Here is a 27695-nt window from a genome sequence, read left to right on the forward strand (position 1 = left end):
CAAGAGTTTCAACTCTTTTAACGTTTTTTTTTTCCCAAGTCAAACCAAAAAAGGTTCTCACTATCTATCTCGAAAAGAAGTATGTCATCGTCCTTGGATAACACTAAAGGTGTGAAACGGTCAAAGTAATCGATATGTCGTGCACGGACTTCTCAATAGAAGAAAGCAAGGTCCAAGCTTTTGTCACTCCATCCATATTCCTTCATAATTCAAACATCATATGGAAAGACTTCACCGTGGCAAATACATAAATAGTCTCCCTACGAATTTAGAGAATGTGCATGATATTTCTCATCGACAAGAATTAAAAACTCACGATATATATTTCCATGTCTTTCCCTTGCTTCATGCCTTCAAATTCCAATTGGTGTATTGGAACTTTATTTTGGTAGAAGGGGACAGGTTTTGAAGAATGCTTTATTTGTTACTCTTCACCCAAAAATTTATCATATGTAGTGGCGACAATCACCAATTCTTGTAGCTCAGTGAACTGTACATCATAGAACTTCTTCCTTAGAGGTAACCTCAAAGCTTTTTGAGCAATGGCTATGAGCTACCCATGGTTTATAGGAAATTGGCACCTCATTCTAGTCTTCCTGAATCTCATCATGAAGTCTTTTGTGGACTTATGTTCATACCGTTTGACTTCCACCAAGTCATTGATAATTACTTTAGGTTCCACACTGTAAAATTGCTCATGAAAAGCCATATTCATTTACCCTTAGTTGGCAATGGAGTTAGGAGGTAGGAGAGAATACCACTGAGAAGTCAACTCAATTAAAGAATCCCCAAACAACCTCAGCTTGTAGCTCCTAGCTTTTGTTCATCAATGTATGGAGGGTAAGGGTTTTGGTAGGTCACCCTGAACATTAGGCGGGCATGTAGCCTAGCATTACGCATTATTGGTCTCCTTAAGTCAACTATCTCATTCATGAGTTGTTGGTTTGCCACATTACTTGGCAAAGGTGGAGATATTCCTTACTTCGAGCTATTTTCAAAGTAAGCGGGCATCTCAAGCACTGCCTCGGGCTGTCCCACCTCTCATTTTATTGACCATAGGTGGAGGCCTATAAGGAAGTGGTTTAGTGACTATTGTGGGCATACCATTTCCACTGGCTCCTTCATTTGAACTAGATGCTAAAGCATTAGTTCCATTTTGCTCGATTGTGTTTCTTGACATGCTTGTGACTAGGACTATCTCTGGCAAATTCACCCATGTAGGCCCCTTCTCCTTTGAGATCGGACTATTGAGCAAAAATTGTACGAGAACAAATAATTCACTCAACAAAAGTTCACCCTCGTTCCTTTTTCTAAAGTGGAGTCATTTAGAAGAGCCACCACATTAGCTCTAGTTGAAAACGTGAGACTTTGGGATTTTTTGTAAGCCAACCACCTTTTAAGTCTCAGAACGTGGTTTGATCCCACCATCCCCTATTTTTTAATTTTTTTGGACTTGTAAAGCACTTGTACACTTTTTTTTGTAAGGTCGATTATTTATTTTCTTTGTGAAAATAGATGGTTCAACAGTTGCCCCCTCAAGCATCATGTATAAGAATTTTTGCATGCATGAGCCTTGATAATTTTTGTGGGCTTGAACTGATGTATTGTGCCTTTCTTTTGCAGATATGAATATGCACGAACATTCATTTGTTAAGCAAGCTTTGATAGGAGACAAAGAGCATTTTCTAAGGGCCAAACGTAAGACTGATATCTTCTGTTGGACTTTATCAAGCTCGTTGTCCTTATGGAAAGCAGAGTTAGGTGGCGGACGTATGCCAAGTGAATTCCAAATTTTTTTTTTCCCAGATGATGGAGTTATCAAAGCTTGTAGGGTTTAGGCAAAAAGTTTGATGCCTGGTCTTTGATGGATGTTAACCATAACAAGCATGGTGATACTGAAAAGAGACACAAAAAGCCTTGTCCCCCTCGGGCTTTTTATCTATGAAGACTTGCGTATCAAACTCCTTTTGCAATTTGATTTCACTATGAATGAGATATATTTACACATTCTTCCGACTATGTAGCAATTTATTTGCAATACTTTTGGTGGAAGGAATATGTTTTTGGTGATTTATGGCTGCATCTAATTTTTGGGTTAGATTGCCTACTACCCCGTTAAGGAATCAAGTCAAATGCAGTTCATCCTTTTATTTTCGGGAATTTGGTTTAAACTGCTGCACCTAGCTTTAATGCTAGGCTACCTACATACCCTTTTGAATGATCAAGCCATACATAGTTCAAAGGAAATGATTTTTTCCTTTGCTTGCGTCCTTTATGTATGGCTTCCTCTTAGAGTTCGTTAGGCACTGTTTAGGCATAAAGCTTCTTCATAAGCTTTCCATTGACGCATGGGTATATGCATTTCCTATTGGTGTTAGAGAACTCATAGACACATTTTGTGAAGACTTTAGTGACAATGTATGGTCTTTCCCATTTAGCGTTGGAGTTCATCAATAGTAACCTGCCCCAATCTTTTATTGCAAGTGCCCATGGTCGTGTGTTGTGGATAAATTCAATTGATTTGTCACCATTATTGTTAGCCTTCGTAGCTAGCCATGCAATATGTGGGCTTGAACTCTCATTGTTTCATTGTTGACATTTTTTCAGATCCTTCTTCTTGAACTTGACATGATTTATAACTTTGGATTGCCCTCATGGGTGATGTGTGTTAGCAACCTTGACTTTACCCTCAGTATAGCGTGCTTGCGATTTGGTATTTGAGATGGTATAATCTTTCTTGGCAAGTTGTTTGCACCTTGTGGTATTTTCTTTAAAAGAAGCCACCCTCACAAGCTTCGTAGTGATTAATGTGATTGGGGTTGAGCCAATCACAATTTTAGTTTTGGTGCAAGCTTTATCATTTACAAGTGCGTTGGTCTTGATTTTTTTAAAGGTACACCCGGGAACAAATCCAGTGGAGACGGGGTAGGGCCTGTAGCTCAGAGGATTAGGGACTCTGCAATTTTTGGCATTCATGGCTTTTGTTGATGCAAGTGGAGCCTTAGCAGCTACAGTTGAAATGCCTTCAGTAGCTTCCACGAGAGCATCTTCACATATTTTCTTCCTAAGAGCTTTTAGGAACTCGTTTCTTCACATTTTTTTGCGTTCTTTGATGGAATCTTCTTCAACATGGGCTTCATGAATGTGATAACTGCCTTGTTGGCTTCAACTCCAGAAGTTGGCTTTTGGACATTGAGTGAGACTGGTGCTTAATCAAGGATAAATGACATTCGATATCCAGCTAGCCTTGCACGTCCAGCCTTGAAATGAGTTGTGAGAAGCTCATGGAAGTAAATAAGGATTTGTGGTGTTGTCTCATTTCTTATAAGAAAATATCCAGCACACACAATTTCATTTATTCATAATTAGAGATGAAAAGATGAATGGGTCCCACTGAATGTGCCAAAAATTATGTTAAGCAAAAATTGTTACGAGAGCAAATAATTTACTCGACACATATTCACCCTTGTTCATTTTTTCCGAAGCAGAGCTGTTTGGAAGAGCCAACACATTGGCTCTAGTTGAAGGAGTGGGACTTTGGGATTTTCTAGAAGCCAACCACCTCTTAAGTCTTAGAACGTGGTTTGATCCCACCATTTTTTTTTTTACCTGTAAAGCACTTGTACAATTTTTTTGTTTGTTTGTTAAGGTCCATTATTTATTTTCTTTGTGAAATATATGGTTTAACACAGTCCATGGGTGATCACTGGCTTTTCTGAGATCGGACCATAGATGATCACTAATTCTTCTTTGCCTTTTCCTCTTCTCCATCTCTCATCGGTCAAAGGTGGAAAAGCTGTTGCAATATCTTATTTCTCCAGACTTAATCCCATACCTTCCTCAGCTAAGTTGTTTTTTTACTGCACAAGTTGGTGTGGAAAACTCAACTTCTAACTTCCTTTGTAAAGCCCTAGTAATTGAACACAACCTACTAACCTCTCCCCAAGTTTCCATAGAAATCTTCTCCATGCTCCTCAGCACCTGGATCATAGTAGACTGCAAATCTTCATTTGTCACTCTATTGCCCTATCCTTCTGATTGAATCGGGCTCCTTGCCATCTTAGGACTCTATGAGGAGGTTGGCTCTTCTTGTTAGTCTGTCATCTGAACCCCCTTATGAAGGTAAGGTAATGCTTTGTATCTTCTTCTATAATCTCTATTACTTTTGCTTCTTGACATGCAACACGATTAGTCCCACCAGGCATGCCAAAATTATGTTTGCCTGGATATGTGCCTCGCATAACTCCCCATGCATTAATGGTGGACTCTGGTGTTAAATTTGAAAGGTGCCTTAGTGAAGCCTTTTTTAGGATCTTAGGCTCTCTTACAAAGTTAATAGAGTGTCGGGTGTGCCATCGTTGGTTAAGACCAATAGATTGTAAGTTGTTTTGTGTGTAGGTGGATCAATTACTTGCACCATAAGATACTTGAACCTCTTTAACCAAAAGATTGTTTACAGAAGGGTTAAGTCTATAATAAGTTCTTTTCTTTGCCTTGAAGCCAAGAACTTTTAGTTTGTGCTAAATGCTAGGTTGATATGAATTAACAACAACAATGTGAACTAATTCATCATGGTTAGTTGAAAAGAAATAAAACAAAAGTAAAGACAAGCAAATACTAAGTCATTATTTAGAATGAAAAGCTTGTAATAATCCATAAGAAATGAAGGGAAATGACAATACAATGTATGTAAAAGTGATAATTGATACGATAGGCAACAAATATAAGGGTTTAAACAAAGTTTCAACCTCTTTGGCCAAGGTTGGTTGCCTGTCAGACACACTTCTCCTAGTTGCAAATTTCAAGCTTGGTGAAGAGAAAACAAAGGAAATAATAACAATAGAATCGATACCACAAATGGAATATAGCAGACCTAAAAACTATAAAGGTTGTGCCCGGACTACAAAAGGAATGTAAGGAAAGTGACAAAGCCTTTACGGGTGTTTCTGAGAGTTGAATGAGTGTCTTTTCTTGTTCTTCTGCAGCTTTTATAGAGCTTTCTTCGTGGAGAGTTAAGCTTTTCTAGTTCTAGTACATCCCTTATTTGCCAAGTGGCTGATGTGATTGTTGGCGAGAGGCGAGCTCCCACTTTAACAACCTTCTTTGATCACTTTGAATTTACGAGTTTTTGTCATCGAAAAGTACTTTTCCTGCAAAATTCCCTCTTACTCTGAATTTACAAGTTTTTGTTGCCCACAACTTCCATGTGAATCACAGCTCCTTTTGAATCATGGCGTGATACGCGCGACTTACACATTTTAAATGTATTTATATGCGTAAATTGACAAAAGGTAAGTCAAATATTTGAAGTAAATGAATAATCTTAGATCATGCTAGAAAAAACCCCTCATAAACCAATTAAAGCAATTGAATTCACATAATAAAATTGGTCTCTATAGAATTTACATTAAGAAGAGAAAATATATTTATTAAACAATTGATTGAATCACCGTATTGCTAGCCCATTATGAGGCTAAGCCCACCTCATTCCTCTTAGTGTAGATAACATCGTTTGTTAAAATAAAAAATAATAATCATTTGAGAACTAATTTAATCATATTATTATCCGCGTGTGAAACACCTTTTTTATAACCGGCATTACACACCTTTTAAGATGTTTTGGAAGTGTTTAAAAATAGAGAAAATAATATTTAATAAACAACTTATTGAATCACATTATTGCTAGCCTATTGTGAGGTTAAGCCCACCCCCTCCTCTTTAGTGTAGATAATATCGTTTGTTAAAAAAAAAATCATTTGACAACTAATTTAATCATATTATTATCCGCGTGCAAAAGATCTTTTTTATAACCGGCATTACAAGCCTCTTAAGATGTTTTGAACGTGTTTTAAAGTAGAGAAATTGAATCACATTATTACTAGCCTATAGTGAGGTTTAATTAAAAAAAAACACAAAAAACTAATTAAAATGACAAAAGCATTTTTTGAATCACGGCGTGCTACACGCTACTCACACGTTTTAAATGTATTTATATGCGTAAATTGACAAAAGGAAAGTCAAATATTTGAAGTAAATAAATCATCTTAGATCATGCTAAAAGAAACCCCTCATAAACCAATTAAAGCAGCTGAATTCACATAATAAAATCGGTCTCTATAGAATTTACATTAAGAATAGAGAAAATAAAATTTAATAAACAATTGATTGAATCACATTATTGCTAGCCCATTGTGAGGCTAAGCCCACCCTCTCCCCCTAGTGTAGATAATATCGCTTGTTAAAAAAAAAATTTGACAACTAATTTAATCACATTATTATCCGCGTGCGAATGACATTTTTTTATAACTTAAGATGTTTTGAACGTGTTTAAAAATAGAGAAAATAATATTTAATAAACAACTGATTGAATCACATTATTGCTAGCTTATTGTGAGGCTAAGCTCACCCTTTCCCTTTAGCGTAGATAATATCGTTTGTAAAAAATAAAAATAAAACAGTCATTTGATAACTAATTTAATGTAATTTAATCACATTATTATCTGTATGTGAAATAACTTTTTTTATAACCGGCATTACACGCCTCTTAAGATGTTTTCAACGTGTTTAAAAATAGAGAAAATAATATTTAATAAATAACTTATTTAATCATATTATTGCTAGCTCATTGTTGTTTTGAACACAATATTCATGATTTTCCTTTTTTTATTATATTTTTCTTACCATCAACTTTCACTCATCTTCTATTTTTTTTATTCTCTCTTCCTACTTATATTTATATTATATTTTATGATGACCAAATTACCAAATTACCCCTGCATTATTTGATATATTATACTGGGTGTTATAAATAGGCAAAAGTTAGAGAAATAATCTTTGCTAAGAGCGAGAGAGAAGTGTGTGTAATATATCACACTGTTTTGTTTATTAACTATAACAGAATGATTGCAAGTAAAAGAGAAATAGGAGAATGCAGAAAATATTCTACCTTATCTTTCTTAACTTATTGCTTTTGTATCTATGTGTTTTGAACACTAGTAGTGCTCTATTTATAGAGCAATTACCTTGAAAACTTACAAAAACTTCACTATTTAGCATATGAATCTTTACTGTATACATGTGGGCAAACATACCCACTGTTTACAATACTCCCCGTTGGATGCCCACATATCAACATCAGTTGCCTCGTTAAAACCTTGCTTGGAAAAACCCAGTGGGAAAAAAACGTAGCGAAGGAAAAAGAGTACAACTTTACCTGGATTGTTGATATAGTGTTAAGCATGCTTATATTGCTTCATTAAAACCTTGATAGGAAAAACCCAGTGGGAAAAATCCTAATCGAAATAAAAAGAGTACAACATGCATGTATCATGGATGCTCCCCCTGATTCCGCATTCTTCAAATTTGTAAGCTGACGTAATCCGATTCCCTACACTAACTTTTGAAATGTGCACTTTGGTAGAGATTTGGTGAACAAATCTGCCAAATTTTCATTGAAACGGATTTGTCTGACTTCAATAACTTTAGCCTTCTGAGGCTCATGTGTACTGAAAAACCTTGGAGATATGTGTTTAGTTTTATCACCCTTGATGAATCTTTCCTTTATCTAGGCAACACATGCTGCATTATCTTCATGGATGACAATTAGAGTGTCTGTCTTTCAAGGTAGACCACATGAATTCCCGATGTAATGGATCATTAATCTTAACCAAGAATATTCATGACTTGCCTTATGTAAAGCAATTATTTCCAAGTGATTGGAAGACGTAGCAACTAATGTTTGCTTCGTTGAGGCCATGAAATTGTTGTATCTCTATTAATGAACTAACATATCCAGTTTGTGAGCGAGCTTTATGTGGATCGGAGAGAAAACAAGCATCTTCGTATCCAACAAGGATCTGGTCATTTATGGACTTGTCTGAGTACAAGAGACCCATGTCTGTTGTCACTTGAAGGTATCATAGAACATCTTTGACTCCTTTCCAATGATGAATTGTTGGAGCAGAGCTATACCTGGCTAACAAGTTTACTGAAAAAGCTCTATTAGCACAATGTAAACTGATTAATGGACCAAAACTCTATTAGCACAATGTTCGATCTGCAGGCCGAGACAATATTTTGTTTTCCCAAGGTCTTTCGTTTCAAATTCGCTTTTTGGATACTCAGCAGTTTTATTGAGCTCTTCAAGAGCTCCAACTAGGTTCATATCATCAACATATACTGCCACTATAGCGAAACCAATATTTGATTTCTTAATGAACACACAAGGGCAGATGACATTGTTGGCATATCATTTTTTGATCAAATACTCACTGAGACGATTATACCACATTCGCCCAGATTGTTTTAGCCCATATATTGATCACCTTAATTTGATTGAGAACATACCTCGTGGTTTGTTAGTCGTTTCATGCAACTTAAGTCTTTCTGGGACTTTCATATATACATCAATATCTAATTCTCCATATAGATACGCAGTGATGACATCCATATGTCGCATATAAAGTTTCTCTGAAACCACTAAACTTATTAAGTAACGGAACGTAATTGCATTCATTACAGGAGAGTATGTCTCTTCATAATCAATTCTAGGTCTTTGTGAAAAATCTTGTGCAACGAGTCTTGCTTTATATCTTGCAATCTCGTTTTTCTCGTTGTGTTTCCTTGTGAATACCCATTTGTAACCTACGGGGTTCACACCAGGCATGGTTTGAACTATTGGTCCAAAAACACTTTGCCATTCCAAGAAATTTAATTTTGCCTGGATTACATCTTTCCACTTAGGCCAATCATGTCTCTGTTTGCATTCATCAACAGAGCGGGCTCAATGTAATCGCTTAATATGATTTCAGTGGCTATTGCGAAAGCGAACATATCGTTGATGATTACTTCATTTCGATCCCACAATTCATTAGTACATGCATAATTTATGGAGATTTCTTTGTTTTCATATACTTCAGTCTCTTCAGGGACATGTGTCTCGTCAAGGATATTTTCTTTTTCAGAAAATTTAGAATCATGAATTGTGGATTTATCATTCACTTTCTTTTCATGAATGATTTCATTTGGATTCAGTTGTGCCCTCATCTTTCTCTTTCGAGGGGCTGAATCTTTTGAACCTAGTGGTATACCACGCTTCAGGCATGCACCAGATGAATCATTCACTACCACTTTATTTTGTCCAACAAGGAAATCAATTCTTACATGTGCATTTGCAGCTGGTATATGTGACTTTGTGACTTTCGAAGCATAATTAAATGCATCTGGCATTTGATTAGCAATACTTTGAAGATGAACAATCATTTTCACTTCATCTTCACATTGAGTGCTTCGTGGATCAAAATGAGATAAAGTGGGAACAACCCATGTTAGCTCTTGTCGTTCTTATGAAACAATCTTTTCTCCATCTAACAACGGGAAGATTGTCTCATCAAAGTGACAATCAGCAAAACGAGCTGTAAACATATCACCTGTTAAGGGTTCCAAATATCTAATGATAGATGGTGAATAAAAAACCCATATAAATTCCCAGTCTGCGTTGAGGTCCCATTTTAGTGCGTTGTGGCGGTGCAATAGGCACATAAATAGCACAACCAAAAACTCGTAAATGTGAAATGTTTAGTTGATGCCCAAACACAAGTAGTATTGATGAGTATTGGTGGTTGGCTTTGGGTCTTAACCAAACCAATGATGCAGCATGTAAGATGGCATGTCCCCATGTAGAAACTGGCAATTTTGTTTTCATGAGCAGAGTGCGAGATATTAAGTAAAGTCGCTTGATAAATGCCTCTGCTAGGCCATTTTAAGTATGGACATGAGGAACAGAGTGTTCAACATCAATGCCCAGTGTCATGTAGTAATCATCAAAGGTTTGAGACGTAAATTCACCAGCGTTATCAAGTCGGATTGACTTAATGGGATAATCTGGGAATTGTGCTCGCAACTTAATTATCTGAGCAAAAAATATTGCAAACGCTACATTTCGAGTAGACAATATGCAAACATGTGACCATCAGGTAGATGCATCAACCAAAACCATAAAATATCGAAATGGTCCACAAGGTGGTTGAATAGGCCCATAGATATCCCTTTGAATTCTTTGCAAAAATGATGGGGATTTAGCATCAACCTTTACTTGTGATGATCTAATTACCAACTTCCCTTGGGAACAAGCCTTGCAAGGGTTATCATTTAAGACATCAATGTATCTGCTCAATAATGGATGTCCATTAGAGTTGGTAATAATTCTACGTATCATAGTAGATCCTGGATGACCCAGACGGTCATGCCAAAGCATATAAACTTTTGAATCAATGAACTTCTGGTTCATGACAGTATATGCCTCAATTGTCTTTATGTATGTATAATCCAATCCACTCGATAAACCAAAAACTTCTCCAATATACGCTTCTGGGTATCATTGGTGGTAATGCATAGATATTCCACATATTCTGCACTTTTCGTTTCAATGTGGTATCCATTTAGACGTATGTCTTTAAAACTCAACAAATTTCGAGTGGATCGAGTAACGTACAACGCATTTTGTATGAACAATATTGTTCCATTTAGTAACATGATCTGGGCTTTTCCTGAGCCTTCAATTACTTCTGATTGCCCTGATATTATTGTTACCTTTACTTTTGCAAGTATCAAGCTCGAGAAATACTTTCGATCTCGAAGTATTGTATGCGTAGTTGCGCTGTCTGCAAGACAAAAATCTCCACCATTGCTCTTGTTTTGAAAGTAACAATAATTTTTATCCATGCTCTCTGAGTAATGGAAATTACAGTTAAAAGCAATTTATTCATACTGGAATACTACTTTGAAAATGCAAGCATTAAATCACAAGTACAAATAACAAGAGTACATCAAACATAAATGATTTAATCAGACTTAAACACTTCATTCCCTCTTTCAATAATGAAGTCTGAAACATCCAGGTGGGTTGTGTTCAATTGTCCTGATAAATCGAACATTAGATCAGATATATCCGCCTGATCAAGGAAATTGGTCTCGACACCCTTCTCCTTAAGAGAGGCTTGATACAGATCCACCAGATGTTTTAGGGTACGACAAGTACGTGCCCAGTGCCCATTGCCACCACACCTATGGCAAACTCCTTTAGGATTTCTAGGAGTGTTCATATGAGTTTTGCCTTTCTGGTGATTTGCATTTTTAAAGCTCATGCCTGTATTATGCCTTGGAACCTAGTTATGAAACTGGACACCATGGTTCTTGCCTTTTTGGCCTCGTTTGTGGCCACGTCCTCGTTTGTAATTATTACCATGAGAGGATGTGGTATTCCCTTCAAGGGAGGCATCATTCACTTCTGGGAATGGTGCTAATCTAGTAGGCAGGGACTGATAATTCTTCATCAGAAGCTCATTGTTTTGCTCAGCTACAAGGAGCACATATATCAACTAGTTGTACTAAGTAAAGTCTCGCTCTCTACACTGCTGCTGCAGGAGCACGTTGGAGGCATGAAAAGTGTTGAAAGTCTTTTCCAGCTTGTCTTCCTTAGTAATAGTTTCTCCACAGAGCTTCAACTGGGAGGTAATTCTGAACATAGCATAATTGTACTCAACCACCGTCTTAAAATCCTGGATCCTTAGGTGAGTCCACTCATAACGAGCCATCGAAAGAATCATCATTTTCTAGTGATTGTATCTATTTTTCAATGTCTTTCAAAGGATTAGTGGATCTTCAACCGTGAGGTACTTGCTCTTTAGTCCCTCATCAAGGTGGCGACGGATAAAGATCATGGCCTTTGCCCGATCTTGAGATGATGCACTGTTATCCCCCTTAATAGTTTCTCCAAGATTCGCTGCCTCCAGATGAATCTTGGCATCCATTATCCAGGTAAGGTAATTCTTCCTAGTAATATCCAGAGCAACAAAATCAAGTTTTGCCAAGTTCGCCATTTTCTTTTCTGAAAGAAAAATGAGGTGTGTAAGAACTTGCAATATTGTGTATTCTGGATGAATATATTATTAGAACTTCTGGTTCTTACAAATTATTCATTTTAATCTTTAGGCCAAAATGATAAAACTCGAAACTTCAGGCTCGAGACTTACATGATGAATGAGAATGGCGATTGTACCGCACCATTCTCATTGAATAGCATATAATGGGCAATTATTCCGCACCACTCAAGCAGTAGAAATTTAAATATGCAGCATGGTGGGTGATTATACCACACCACCTAAATTTGCAATAAAATTAAATAGCAAACAAATTTAAATATGCATGATAGGGTGGGCGATTATATCGCTCCACCTAAAATTTGCAGTAAAATTAAATCTGCAGTCCAAGATGGGCGATGATACCGCACCATCTTTGATCGCAGCAAAGATAAATAAACATTGGGTTAGAAATTAGGAACTGCACCAAACATGAAATCAAAGATATAAGTAACTGTTATGTTGAGAACTAAAAGCAGGCATGGTGCGAACAATTCTTCATGAGGGTATATCCAGCAGGTGAGGCAAAGGAAGAAGAAAAAACAGTTAAATCCTTGAAGGAAACATTTTTTTTTCTTTCTTTCGGCAAAGAGAAATGAGAAATGTTTTAGGGTTAGAGTCGTGCTGATAACGTGTTATAAATAGGCAAAAGTTAGAGAAATAACCTTTGCTAAGAGCGAGAGCTAAGTGGGTGTAATATATCACACTGTTTTGTTTATTAACTATAACAGAATGATTGCAGGTAAAAGAGGAATAGGAGAATGCATAAAATATTCTAACTTATCTTTCTTCTCTTATTGCTTTTGTATCTGTGTGATTTGAACACTCGTATTGCTCTATTTATAGAGCAACTAACTTGAAAACTTACAAAAATTTCACTATTTAGTATATGAATCTTTATTGTATACATTTAGGCAAACGTACCCACTTACAAAAATTTCACTATTTAGTATATGAATCTTTATTGTATACATCAAACGTACCCACTGTTTACAACATTGGGCTGCTTTTGGATTTTTTTGGTTAAGGGGCAATTTTATCCTAATATTTTTGTCGAAGCCGTTCATTGCTCTATTTGCTTTATACGTAATAGATTAAGCAACAAATCGGTAGTATTCATTGCTCTATTCGCTTTATATGTAATAGATTAAGCAACCAGTGGTTCTCTTAGATTTTGGACCGCGACGCAGGTTCAGTGTTCAATTTCGTTCCAAACTAGTAGCAGCTAGGGTTTCATATGTTTTCGACCAAAACAAAAGGTAGGGTTTCATGTATGGTGAAGTACAAGCAGAACATAAATAAAAAATAATTAATCCAAGTAGATTAATTATACTTGTACTCGTCACTTGTTTTGAGGCGAATAGATGGATAGTGAAGTAATCGATCCCAGCAAGTAGGAAAACACCAGAAAAATTAACAATAATCTGAGCAGATATATACAACCCGGATAAAACGAAGAGATAATAGGTGGACAGAGACACTTGGTCCTTATATTCTTACGTAAACCTCCACTAATTAATAGTTCTTGCTAATGTTAATCAATTAATTAACTATAGCTAAGCTGGTCTGAACTTTCAAGTGACGCTTAGGGGTGACATGCGGCACAACGTGCAGTTTCTAAACATGTCATTTGGGATTGACGAAGAGGTGTGAAAACAAAGGATTCAAGATGTTTTTGAAGCTGGCTCATGTTTTCAAACCTTTGTGATTGGATGACGAAACTTATAGCTATAAAATATTTTAAGTTCCAAATTGCGCATTATATTCGTTTGTGGAATTAGTGTTGAATATATCTTTATGAAAATGATGAGGAATAATATTATTCCCTTCTATGGTAGGAGATCGACACCTAATACATAAAACCATTGCGTTATTATTCTTCAGGTCTGAATTTCTGGTGATTGATCATTTGCATAGGCTCCTAAGAGCCACTTGCTTTCGTCCATTTGGTTTTGGGAGACAATCACTAAGGATCTCTTGTTATGCCATTCATATCAAGTGCAGCACATGTCTCAACCCACATTGCTAAAGAAAGTTAGGGTTCCACCATAAAACCAGTTGACAATACAAAAAATAACTCAACCTTTTATAAGCCCTTATAATATTTCTCATTTCACCAATATGGGACCCTTTTACCTTCAAATCCTCACACGCCCCCTCACGTACGTGTGGCTAATTTTCAAGCCAAATACGTGGACAACACGAATTAGGCGACATGGAGCATGTGTGGCCATTGAGCTTCATACATTAGCCAATCTCTAATACGGTAATACCATGGTTCCACCATAAAACCAATTAGCAATGGGGGAGAGTAGCCCAACATTTATAAACTCTTGCAGTGTTTCTCCTTTAACTGATGTGACTTTTTTACCTTTCACATCCTCAAAATTGCTCCATAGTCTATGTCCAACCTCATCTCTTTTCCATCGCACTAAAAATTTATTGTATGTGCTGATCATATTTAACATGTTTTGCGTAACATGTAGGATATGTGTCCTCTGCGTGTGTTGTTAAAGAACAATTATATATAATCGGCACTTACGATAATTACACATCTACAACCTATAAATATGCATGCTCGTAGCTCAAAATTTAGAAGGATAACAAGTATTTGCAGGTCTCTTAATACATTAAGCTTGAAGGCACTGGTTGTTTTCTCCCCCTCAAGGGCTTCCGACTTTTACCATCTCAACATCTCTACGAGACCAAGTGAGACATGGTCGGAGGCCATTGTCGGGAGTATGGAACAAGACGTGCCTTGCTTCCATATATGGTTCGTTGTTGCTTGATCCGAGTGTGGAGCTCACGAGATCTTCCATGCACTTGACAATAGTTTATCAAACTCTCTGCGGAGAGTGAACAACATTTCCTTCTTTTGTGTAAGAGCTTCTCAGTTCTCACTATCCAATAATTATACTTTTTCAGTCACTGCCCTTTAAAGTCTTTCATATTTTTTACCAAAGATTTCTTAAGTTGTAAGCATGTTTCCTTAAGATAGATAGAAAATGGTAAAAAAATATATATATAATAGAGAACTTGAGATATATAAGACCTTAGGCCCCCCTTTTGGTTGGTTGGATGAGATAGGTTGTGATTAATTAAAATAGACTTGAGTCCCATCAGCTGTTTGGTATGTCAAAATATGAGATAAACATGACTGGCATGAGGGGTTATGAATCTATAATAGAGTGGGTTGTTTAACGAGTTGTTTTACAAGCCCATGCCAATTCAATCCTATTTCTAAGGCCCAATCCTGTTCAGCCGACCAAACAGGTTCATACCAAATGTACTTTGCTGCATCAAGTCTTTAGAACAGATGCACTGCATTTTCAACATGCATGCTGAAGTAACTACTACTATTAGAAAAGTTACCAATTAGGTAACGTCCGACTGCACCTAATGGCTAATTGTGCGAATTTTGGAAGGTAATAGTACTAAATTGGTGAAATTAAAAATACGGGTACAACAATAGCAAAGTCAATATGGAGCAATGGCAGCTAGGTACCGTTTGGTATGTGGGACGGGACAGAACGTAGTGGGACGAGGCGTTCCGTCCCACATTTGGTGCGCCTAAAACGAGTGGAACGCGCTGTTCCATGGAATGAGTTTCGGCTAAATTTTCGTTCCACCTCTCCCCTCTGGAACGACTCGTTCCATCCCGTGAAACACAAAATTATAATTTTTTTGGACAACAATACCCTTCATTAATTCCATTGTCTATCCTCCCCTCTCTCCCGTCGAGTCCCTCTCTTCTACCCTCCTTCTCTCTTGTAGCCTCATTCTCCTCCACCACAAACCTAGCAACCCAACTATGGCTAACCCAATCCCAGCAAACCCAACTTCTTCCTGCCATTAGATTTTCAAATCATTTGGTTTGGTTTCAGATCTGCTGAGTGCTGGTTTGGTTTCAAACCCAGCTTCCTCTCCGGCACCACCACTGGCGACGATGAACAAGAAGAAACTAAAGGGGCAGAGCCCTCGAAATCCCCTACGGGATCTCAATGCCATCACCATTCACAGTAGCAACAATGGCAGCGATGCTTTGTCTTCCATCTCCGTCGAAGCCCCGCGAGGTTGCCTCAGGTTCTTTCTCTCTCATCATTCTTCTTCCTCTAATTCCAAAACCCCTTTTTACACAACAAAAAGCTGTCAAAAGCCCCTAAATAAGCTTCTACTGTGAGGTTTTCAAGACCAATGCTTTGGAAATCCCAGAGAAACCCACCTCATGAAATGAAAGTAAACCTAAGAATAATTCTTCTTGTTTGTACTAGTGGCAGTCCGGAAACAAGTTGCTCAGTTTCCGGCTTCACACCATGTAATACCCTGAAATTTTAAATATATAAATATGTAGAGGAAAATTGAAAATAAATCGATTTAGGGTTATGGAAATAGAATTGGGAAATTTTAAAATTTTGTTCCATAAATTATTATAATTTACGTATTTAGATTATTGAGATTTTATGCTATTTTGTCAAGGAATTATATTAATTTACTTGAGTTTAGTTTTAAATTAAATTAGTTACGAAATTTGACACTTGGAAAGTAATTAATTAAAATCCGTAGACCTTTTGAGGTCACAATTTATATTTTTTAATAGAGCTCGATATCACGAACGTGTAGGCGCAAACCGTTTGTGAAACGGAGTTATAACGAAGAAGTTATTAACGTTTAAACTCAGGGATATATTGGTAATTTTAATTCCATTTAGAAGACTCTTAAAATTTGGAGCAATAAGTTGTGCCACGTGTGTGGCTATGATGAAAGGAAAATAAATGATGGACGGCTAAGATTGAAAGAAAGGAATAGAAAGGGGGGTGACCAATGGGAGAGAAGAGGGAGGAGGGAAAAGGAGAGAAAGGGGGGTGCAGGGGATCCCTGACCTGCGAAAGGGGCGACTCGACCCGGTCGGTGTTCTTGCCATTTTCGACAAATTTAACCCTTTTTCCGGCGAATCCCATCAAACCACCACTTGGGAAACTCTCCATAAACTTCCCTCTTCCTATTACACCCCAAAAATCATGAGATTTGACCTTAGAAATTGGGAAAACAAAAACACACCGGTGGGTGCGGCGATGATTGTTCGAAATCCACCAAATTGTGAAATGATGTCATCGAATTACCACTACTAGTAGACTCCCCTTGAGGCCTAGAACAAAGCTCACACATTGGTTGAGGTGTCGGAGTTGTTTTGGAGTCGAATCAAGGACACCCAAAAACAAGGGTTTCCGACTGTTCATGGCTAATTTGAGGTGTTTCCTGGCCAAATTGGATTTAGTCGCAGGTATGAAACTTGCTCCATCCATTGAGATCTACAACCCTGTAAAACTTGGTAGTTTTTAGAAATAGTTGAATTTTCCGGTGAGTCGAGGCGGCCGACCCGCCACCTACGGCGACGGACGGCCAAGGAGCTGACATTGTGTTTTTATGTGAATTTTGTTATTCTAATTATGCTTTTGAGGTCTATATGTTGTGGTTTGAATATTAACACAATTGTGATGTGTGTGTGTGTGTGTTTTTATGTGAATTTTGTTATTCTAATTATGCTTTTGAGGTCTATATGTTGTGGTTTGAATATTAACACAATTGTGGTGTGTGTGTGTGTGTGTGTGTATTGGATTAATTGAACATGTCCGGATTTGTTTGAATTTTGGAAATGTGAACTACGAAATGTTTGATCCCGCTCAAGGGTACGTAGGCAGTAACAGAGGTTAGATGCAGCCTTAAATAATCGAGAGTTAATATTTAGATGGAATTTTGATCTAAGAGAAGGAAATGGTTCTAAATTGGAAATGAAATTGTATGTTTTGGTAAATGATTAATGGTTATGGATTACATGGGATGAAGGAAATTATTTGGAGAATGATGACTAATGATAGTGAATTCAAATGTTAATTTAAAGATATGTTTTGACATTTAAGAAAATATGGATAGCCTGTAAGAATTTGAATTATTGACTCAAAGGAATGTGATTAATGGAAATAAATTAACTATGATTGTAAGTTGGACCTACTATAATTAACTCCCGAAAACATATATTTCGGGGGCGGGGTGTGACACTCCACCTTCATATATACGGCTGCAGAAGATCCAAGTTTTGCAAAAAAATCCATTAGGTTGAGTCAATGGAGTCAACGAAGAAATATGGGTAAATTTGTCATTTAATCATTCGTTCTGTACCATCCTGCAGGTACCAAACGCGAAATTGTCCATTCCATCCTATGCTACCAAACGTAGCATGGAACTTATGTTTTGTTCCGTCCCGTTTTGTCCCATTCCATCCCATCTGCGTACCAAAAGGTACCCTACTGACCCTAATAGAGCTTATCCCCACTTTGAAATTTTATTTGACCCTATACCAGTTAAAGCAAATGAAATAAAGATACCTTTAATTAATATTTATTTTAATTGACACAAACCAAATAGGTGAGTGACGTGTAGTTTTCAAATAATCATTGTATCCAAATCATGTTCAGTTTTGTAAACCATAAGACAATTTTTTTTTTTTAACAAACAATAGTATTTACACTAAGGAGGTGGGAGAGTGAACTAAGCCTCACAATGGGTCTGCCAAAATAATGTAGCTCAACTTCATTTTTTGCAAGAATCGAATCTAAAACCTCTCACTTACAAGTGAATAGGAATAACACTATATTGTAGTACTAAGTGGCTCTATAAGATAGTTGTTAATCAAACAAAATGCTCCAGTTAATACAATAAATATTGTTTCCTAAGCATGGTTGACTCCTCACAAGTTCTCCAACAAAGAAAAACTAGAGCGTTAGAGGACAATTTGTTCAAACGGTGGTGCACAATTTGGCACAATTTGATTTTTGCTGCTGTAATTCTCCAACCTAGCTATTTCGTCTTTATTTCCGCATTACATTTCTCTAGCACACCAATCGGATGTAGTTGATTATCTTTTAGGGCTTGAAATTAAGTACTTCGAGAGTAAGTGTTTGACGTGAAAAAGGAGAGAGGGAGCCCGAAAGGAAGCTAGGGTTTAGAAATGAGAGGGTGAGCCTCTCACAAGAATGTTTTCATTGATACCATATGTATGATTTGATATAATTAGATGGATTTCATTGATAGGGTTAACACCTTTTATATGTACAATGTGATATCTGGCAACAAAGCCTTCGAGTACAAGTAAAGGAATTGCATATATATATGTGGAAGAATATAAAAAGCTCGTCGGAACTTGCGAAAAGAGTGTATAGTTGAAACACAATTTCTTCATTTCTCTTGCTTTCTTGCTTACAATCTTTCTGTTATAAGTTCTGCCATGTGATTTCGTGGGATAGCCTTTGTGAGATACGAGAGATCGACGAGTTTGCTTCTTTCTGGAATTTGGCTTTTCTTTTAACTTATCGGAGCCGTGATTTTAGCCATAGCTTATCCGAGCGGTAGGTCGTCATCGTTGGAGGCCCATTTTAGCACAAAGGATCTGTATCTCACTAGACGTTGTTTTATTCATGCTTAAATATTGTAAATGGGAAGGTTAGGATTCATTGTTATACAATCAGCAATTAATGAACGCTCCACAGTCGTTGACTCTTGATTTTCGATAATATGATGATACAACAGTAATTAACTACTAAAACCAAAGAGAAATGCTAATTAGCAGACTAAACATGGACAATGATATCCCATGTTCAAGAAACCGAGCAAGTGCTCCAAGAAACAGAACTAAACATGAACAATGATATCCCATGTTCAAATAGTTGATACATTTAAACTCCCATACAAAAATAAATATAAATAAATAAATAAAAAGAAAAAAAAAAAGAGGAAAGCACAGCCAAGCCTCAAAAAGCACAAAAGGATGGCCCTAAAGCCATCCAGTAAAAAGAACCTAATTAAAAGGGGCCAAGGAAGCCCATCTCTTGAAAGAACAAGAACCAACGCCCATCTGTGGTTTCTCACCCTCGCTGCAGCCGCATGAGCTGCTCTATTTGTCTGCCTTGACACCCATCGCATCTGAAAGCATTGAGAAACGACTAAAACCTTCAAAACACAATGGAGAAAATTTTCCACATTACACTAACACTCTTTTTTGTCACAACTCCCTTAGAGTCATTCTCTTAAAAGTGGAATTCTCAATAAACTTTTTGTCACATCATGTTTTTAGCACAATATTTTATAATATTGACATGGAAATTAACGTTAAACTATGATGTGACAGAATCCATAAAGAGTCACACTTTAAGAGTCTCCTTAACATTTCCCAAAACCAAATGGAAAATAATCAAATTAATTGGTTTCATTAAATAATTTAGGTTTTGACCAAAAAACTGATTTAGGTTATTGTAGAAACTATAATTTTGGAGAATTGTATAACTCGTATACCTTGGAGATGTTCATGCATGTATCACAAGAAAAGTCAACCAATGTTAGTGATTATTGCCAACTTTTCTTGTAGTGATGTGTGTGATTGGGCGTTGTTAAACGCTTGAAATCCATCTTAATTATGTCATTTTTTTTTGTTAAATAAAGAGTAATATCAACGGGGCAAATCTAAAGAGAACATGAAACATAAAGCAGGCAGAGAGAAACTCTCAAAGCACCCACAAATGAAAGGGAGAAGAATCCCAAAACAAAGCCTAACCCACGTAAGGGAAAATGACAGGAAAGCCAAGAGCCTAAGGAACAACATTTTTTTGTTATGGAGGATCATCATGTTAATGGTGGAGAGCTTAACATGCAAAGTACATAGCCGATACTTGATCATATTAGTGATCAACTGAAGAAGAGCAACAGGGGGATTTTCTACAATTGTTGAACATGCGGTTAAGTCATCTTCAACCGAATGATCCAGAGGGCCAGATGGCCGAAAATAGTCCGAAAATCGTCTCCAACTGAGGGTTAGGCCAGAGGGCTCGTGGGCCTCACGAAATCTGAAAGGGCCAAAGGGCTGGCCACAAGCAGCCAGCCAACCAGCCCAGGCTAGGCTAGAGGGTTGAGTATTCCTGTCGGTTATAACCAACAAGAATGCTTAAACAAAAATTTGAATCCAACTGCTAGCTGACTAGCTGTTGTATTCAATTTTTATTTTTTTGGTTTTTTGGGCCATTTTTTTTAATTCTTAAAAATTCAAAAAAAAATTCCCATAAATACCTAAACCATTCATTAAATTGAAGTGCTAATTTTTTTGGTTTTTTGGGCCAATTACCGTTGTAGTTTTTAAATATAAGTTGTAATTTTTAAATTTGAGTTGTTGTAGTTTTTAAATTTAAATAATAAATTATGTTTGGATCCATTACCCTTTGGCACTCGGTTGGAGAAGGTTTGTTGTGACAGGGTTAAAACAAGCCCTATGGCCCTTTGGCCCCCGGTTGGAGATGAAGGAAAATATGGCCATGTACTGTTCATTAAAATATTAATATCTTGGAGGGCTAGAGGGCTAAAACAAGCCATCTGGCTAGCCCTCGGCTAAAGATGGCCTTATTACATTCACACCGTATGCAATAGATAGTGATTGCAAGAGAGAGCTTTCTAACCACCACGGGAATGGATTTCCCACGCCAATGGGCTGCCACATGGTCCACAAAAAAAAGGGCATGGAGGATGAAGGCAAGGAACCCCACACCTCATCAACACATGTTGCCATATGCCTTCAGTAAAGGGGCATTCAATGAAGAGGTGGGAATGAGATTCCAAGTCAAAGTCGCAAAGCACGCCGTTGAGATTAGCACAAGAAGAAAATTGACCAAAAGCGTAGTCAGCTTATTCTTGATGGCTAACTAAAAAACAAAATTCACACATGGAATACAAGCATTATGCCACAAAAAGTGATCCCAAGGAATTTTCGGAGCCACACAACAAATGCAATTCCATATAGAAGCCGAAGAGAAAATACCGTTGTTATTAGGAAACCAAAATGAGGAATCCAAACTCTGCGAATGTAATTCCACATAGAAGCCGAAGAGAAAACACCTTGTTGCTAGGAAACCAAAATGAGGAATCCAAACTCTGAGAAGAAGGCACAATACTATAGGAATCTGATTGAATGAAACGATATATCTTGAGACAGATGAACTCTAAAAACTCCAAAAATACTATTCATCACATAAATACACTATTCGTGCGAAGATTACTATTCACATCTAGAACTCGTCAATCTGAACTGCTCTTATAGTCCTACGTCATATTGGGTAAATGGTTGTGCATGGTACAACTACGAGTTGAAACTAGGTATGCACATATGGAGCAGTAATATAAGTAAGGCCATCTCCAACCTGGCCGGTCAAAGGGCATAGGCCAAAACATGACTCTTTTTGACACAAAATCCATCTCCAATTGAGGGCTGAGCCAAAAAAAATTGGAACCCATGGGGCCAAAATCCAGCTCGCATCCTTAGCCAGCCAACCAGCCCGAAATGTTGGGCCTAGCTGTCAACAACCCACTTGCTAGCTGATGTCAACTAGCCATTGGATTTGATATATTTTTTTTTTTAAGATGAATTTAAAAAAAAATCTAGTTTTTTTCTTATAAATATATAAGTCATCATATCTACTCCATTTCTCACATCATTTTCACCCTTCCATACTATTTTACCTCATTTTATTTCACCTCTTCACATTCTTTAAACTATTATCCGAAAAAGTAACTACTTTTTTTTTTTAAGCCAAATAGACATAACATTCCAAAAAATTATTAAAATTACATAAAGATAAGAAATATGGAGAGTTACTCATTTAGAAATATGGTAGTTTAATTCAATTAACCAATAAAGTTAAAGAACAAACTTAAAAATAATAAATTATTGAGGGGGCTAAAAAATAGCCTCATTTAGTTGGAGATGGTATATGAATATAGACTAACATTGTTAATTAAAAAATAATTTCTTGTAGGGTTACAATCTGGACGAAGGTTAAACATAGCTCATTCGGTTGGAGATGGCCTAATGATTTATCTTTCAAGCATCGTAAAGTACGATATGAATAAAACAAAAAAGATAATTAATCTAACTAAGTAGATTATGGTTGTACTCGTCACCTTGTTTGAGGAGAATAGATGGATCTGGTGAAGTAATCGATTGAAGGAGGTAGGGAAACAAAAAATAATAAAAATCTAAGCAGATAATACAATCCGAATGAAACAAAGAGATAATGAGGTGGACAGATACAATTGGCCCTTTTATTCTTATGTAAACCTCCACTGATAGTTCATGCTCTTGTTAACCAATTAATTATAGTTAGGGCTGGTTTGGTATTGATGTGCTTTGAAAAAAAAAAAACTACTTCTGTTGTGCTGTGAGAATAAGCTCATTTTTGCTGCTTCATGTTTTCAGCTTTTTTTTTCATCTAAAACTGTGAAAATAAGATGTTTTTAAGTGTTTACTAAACACCTTTTTGAGCTCAACTTTTTTTGATACCCAATTAGTACTTAAGCTGGTCTGAACTTTCAAATGAAGCTTAGGGGTGAGATGCGGCAGATAGTGCAGGGTAATGCTAAAAAGATCAAGTTTTTTATATTAAATAATGTTATTGTAGATGATTATATTATTAATTTAAGTGTCAATTAACATGCTTATCTTGTATTGGTGACATGTCATTTGGGTTGCAAATTTAGTTTAAAAATTTGGTCTCCTTAATATTATCCGCGAAGGTATAATTAGCTAGGTTGAAGAATATATACATGTGAGCAAAGAATCCAAGAAGATGTGGAAGCTGGCCCATGAGATGATAAGTGATGCTAGGATCCTTTTGTATACTCACCATACATTTATGATGGTGAGTAAAAATGCACCCTCAAATCAAATTAATTGGTTTTATAACTATAGTATATAGCGGATGCAACTATATGGGGTGCTTTTATCACATCCCGTCGAATCCATAAAAACCTGAGGTTTGCAGAGACTGCAGCAAAGAACCACTTTGAGTTGGAACCTCATAATCCAGCCAGTTATGTCTTGATGACGAACTTATATTCGATGTCAAACAGATGGAAGGATGTGAAGCGTCTCAAAGATTCGATGAAGAACGCCGGCGTGAAGAATGGGCCCGTATGGAGCTGGATACAAATTGATCAGACAATTCATATGTTTTCGGCACAAGGGAAAACCTCATACCGATACAGGATAAGTACATTTTGAATTGTATCATTTGGTTCATGAGATGAAGAAAGTGGGGTATGAGGTTGAAAAGAAGAAGCTGCTGCTAAGTCGTACGGAGAAGCTGGCCATTGCTTACGGACTGATGAATACGAAAAGTGGAGAAACAATCAGGGTGATTAAGAACACACGAGTTTGTCCGATTGCCATACAGCAGCAAAATACATGTCGTTAGTGCGTAAACGCGAGATTTTCCCTGAGGACGGTGTTCGGTTTCACCATTTCAGGGAAGGAGTGTACCTGCAATGACTGCTGGTTAGGAGGGAGGGCTACAAAATGCTTCAACCGGCTCAGACGGAGCTAAGATCAAGGCAGATGGGGTGAGAACTTCACCCCAATTGGTCAAGTTTAAGGTGAATGCTCCATGTAATAACAGTGAATCCTACACAGAGCTCACCCGTGTAGGGATGCCAGCCGGTTGCGATTATACGACGGAAGCTCCATTGCATGTTCTCATCAATCTGTGCGGTGTATTCTCATTGAATTCCACAACACTGAAGTTATATACGAAAGAATAGGTCATTATTATTGAGGCATCGGCATATAATCCAACAAGTAGAAAGACAGAAGTAACGCGTTTACGATAATTTATTAAGAATGCAAATACATAAGGTATATACAAAAACAAACAACAACGCAACAGCGGTTCGAAGCCCTGAATCCTCCCTGCACTACATGAAAACCCCAATTCCATAGATACCATCTGTTTCCAAGATAAATATTTACAGATCAGAGCATACTAACATCGGTATCACCATGCACGAAACACAGGAACAATAAAACTCACAGTAGCTTTCCCTTTCCATCCATGGAGAGCTTATAAAAACCTATAAAGCTCGTCCATCAAACATGAATACGAGAAACCCCAGCATCATTTCCAGTGTGAGAAGAATATATGCGAGAGCAATTGGAAAGAGGGTAGGAAGGATGTTCATCAGTCAGATGCAAAAGGTCCAAAACTTCTGTGAATGGAAGGAAAGCTCGGACTATCTCTACACAGCATTTGAGACAAAAAAACCACATGGTTGGTTTACCTATAGCCTATCGTACTCCTGTGCCATTCCCCAACTCCACTAATGATTGATAGGTTCAGTTCGGTCCTGGACAGCCATCCTCTCTGAGACATCAGCCAAAGACTTGAGGTTGCACCGGATCAGGGCCTCAACAAAGTAGCACGTCTCATCCTTGGTATTCCCCTCAGGCACATCCACTACAAAGGATTCAATAACAAGTGTCCCCGGTCTTCCTTCAATAACCTCAGGGTGTACAGTAATAATTGAAGAGTAGTTCTGCAATTTCAAAGAACATATAGAAATGAGGTTAGGAAGGCGTTCGTGTACCACATAATAATACAGGTGTAAAAAGAATATTTTCCAAATATCAATGAAAAAATTGTAAACTAATTTGGGCATAATAAATTGACAAAATACATATTTCATGCACGTGATGGCCAGATGCTGGCAGCGTTGTCTGTATACTGAAAACCAGACAAATGTTGCCGTTATCAATATTACATGTTTTAGGATTAAGTCTTGAGACACGTTGAGAATGCTACGGGCAATCGCTAAGGAACCCTAAACCCTATTTGCAGGCACATATTACATGCACTCCTCATACCATGCATACATAGCATGTGAGGTAATTGGATGGGACCTATCCATACATATTGCCCCATCAACGTCTGAGTGACTATGGCTGTCACGAACAAGCAGCTGTTGCTACCAGTTAAAAACAAACTATCTTCACTCTTTCTAAAAATAGAAAGTGAAACAAATCAATTATTGACAACTTGATTATGAAAATCAATATATTCAAAAGGAAACATTGTCAAAAGCATTTCCAAGCTAAACAGCCACTCATTATCTATTCACACACAGAGAACCCTAAAATATATTCTGCTGATTAAAGAACAGACACAAAAGAACATATATGAAACCCTCAGGCACGCAGATGGAACAGTCCCAAACTACAAATCTATACAGTAGCTTATTTTGTTTGAAACCTTCTTGATTTTTTTACTTTTACTGCCATGTGTGCCAGAAATTTTAGTTAGGTTAATCTGAAACTATTTGTGTAGTGTGGAGTTGTGAAATGTGTACGAGTGGCATAAAACACAGCAACAGAGACAAGCTTACTTCCTATTTGACAATCAAATGGATAAAAGCAAGAACACACCAGTAGGTAAAGGCACAAGAAAACTTCTTACCCTTAGCCTATGATCACCGCCAACAATCCTGATTCCAAGAATGTGCTCATCATCATCAAGAAGCTCCAGCCTCTCAGTGCTGGTCGTTGCTGGCAGCCCAGATTTAACATTCACCTCTCTAACGCTCCCAATGCCAAGGTCCCCCTTCATGGTGCACCGACTAACAAACGGCTTGTACTTCTGGGGTTGATCAAATCTCCTCACCAATGACCACACCTGATCAAAGACACCAACTTGATCACACCACTAAATCAACAACTTAGTCTTATCGTAAACATAGCAACAGTGAACCCAAAAGGCAAGCGTCAAGCTTCCACTAGATCTTTGCCATTAAAAAACTAACAATTTGTTTGGCTACAGAGAAAGTGCAAAAAAGGAAACATTTTCTTTGCGTGCAAGCTAAAATTTAAGAAAGAAAATGAAAAGAAAAAGAAACACCCCTTATTCAAATTTTCATAGTTCCTTAGGATTTTCTTACACTTATCAGCAACCACAAAAACAATTACAACAAACTGAAAGGGGAGAATTATTAAACCGAACCATTTGGAATTCAATTTTCTTAAATCATCACAAACAAAACCAAAATTACTTAAATTACCATCCTAATTTTGCCATAAATTATCATCCTCTACACAAATATTACATTTCAGCAACCACAAATTCATTGAAACTAACAATCAAACTCGAATCTTAAAGCATATCCGACCAAATTGAACCAAATAACAAAACCCAGAAGAAAAAACACAAAAAAGAACCCCCAAAAATTCCCATAGTCCCCAATTTCCCAGATCTCCAAAACCAAAAAAAGTCAAACCCACCAAGAAAATCCTATCTTTAACAAAAAGTCATACAAATCAACACCACCCAAAATCGAAAGAACCATAATTCGAAGCTCGATATACAGTCCAGAGAGAGATGAGGAGAGACAGGCTTACGAGATGCACAGGGGCTTTGATGTGCCTGACCAGAGCCGATGTACACTGGTTCTCTCTGGGCTCGTGCCTGTGGTGCCTCCGTATGTACTCCGCCTCCATCGAATCACCGCCGCCGCTGCTCATTTTTCAATAAAGTATTGTTTCCCTTTCAATCTCTCAATCCCTCAATCCCTCGAACCGTTTCTTTCTCTCTTTTTTCTCTACAAACAAACGAGGACAACGGGAGAAGAAGGCAATACAAGAACAGACGCTTCCAGAGAGAGAGAAAATATGCTTTTCTTTATTTCTTGAGAGAGAGAGAGAGGCTTTTGGTGTGAAAAAAGTAGCTTCGCTTGGCGGGTTATCAAAAAAAACTAGGAGGAGAGTCCACTCTGTCCCACCGACAAGACAATTTTTTAGTCCCGAAAATTAAGCCCAAGGCCTTTTTTTTTTTTTTTTTTTTCCTTTGGGTCTGTTTATACTCATTTACATGTAAATAAAAAATTACAAATAATATGGTAATTACAATTAGTTTAATTAAATTA

General features: G+C 37.2%; 2 protein-coding genes and 1 pseudogene across 2 annotated transcripts; all 3 read right to left on the reverse strand.

Annotated features, from left to right (window-relative positions):
• Positions 1-10841: 10841 nt before the first annotated feature.
• On the reverse strand, positions 10842-11594 carry LOC126630176 (uncharacterized). The gene is made up of 3 exons (XM_050300296.1): positions 11411-11594; positions 11243-11356; positions 10842-11146 (listed from the first exon to the last, which is right to left on the reverse strand). Exons 1-3 carry the CDS (start codon positions 11592-11594, stop codon positions 10842-10844), a joined length of 603 nt encoding a protein of 200 aa, XP_050156253.1.
• Positions 11595-11642: 48 nt separating this feature from the next.
• LOC126630177 (uncharacterized) lies at positions 11643-22208 on the reverse strand (annotated as a pseudogene).
• Positions 22209-24592: 2384 nt separating this feature from the next.
• On the reverse strand, positions 24593-27491 carry LOC126628218 (abscisic acid receptor PYL3-like). Its single transcript, XM_050297829.1, has 3 exons — positions 27172-27491; positions 26237-26452; positions 24593-25319 (listed from the first exon to the last, which is right to left on the reverse strand). The coding sequence occupies exons 1-3, from the start codon at positions 27292-27294 to the stop codon at positions 25104-25106; spliced, it is 555 nt and encodes a 184-aa protein (XP_050153786.1). The 5' UTR covers positions 27295-27491; the 3' UTR covers positions 24593-25103.
• Between the last annotated feature and the right edge of the window lie 204 nt (positions 27492-27695).

This window comes from Malus sylvestris, chromosome 7 (genome assembly GCF_916048215.2).
Source record: "Malus sylvestris chromosome 7, drMalSylv7.2, whole genome shotgun sequence".
Lineage (NCBI taxonomy): Eukaryota > Viridiplantae > Streptophyta > Magnoliopsida > Rosales > Rosaceae > Malus > Malus sylvestris.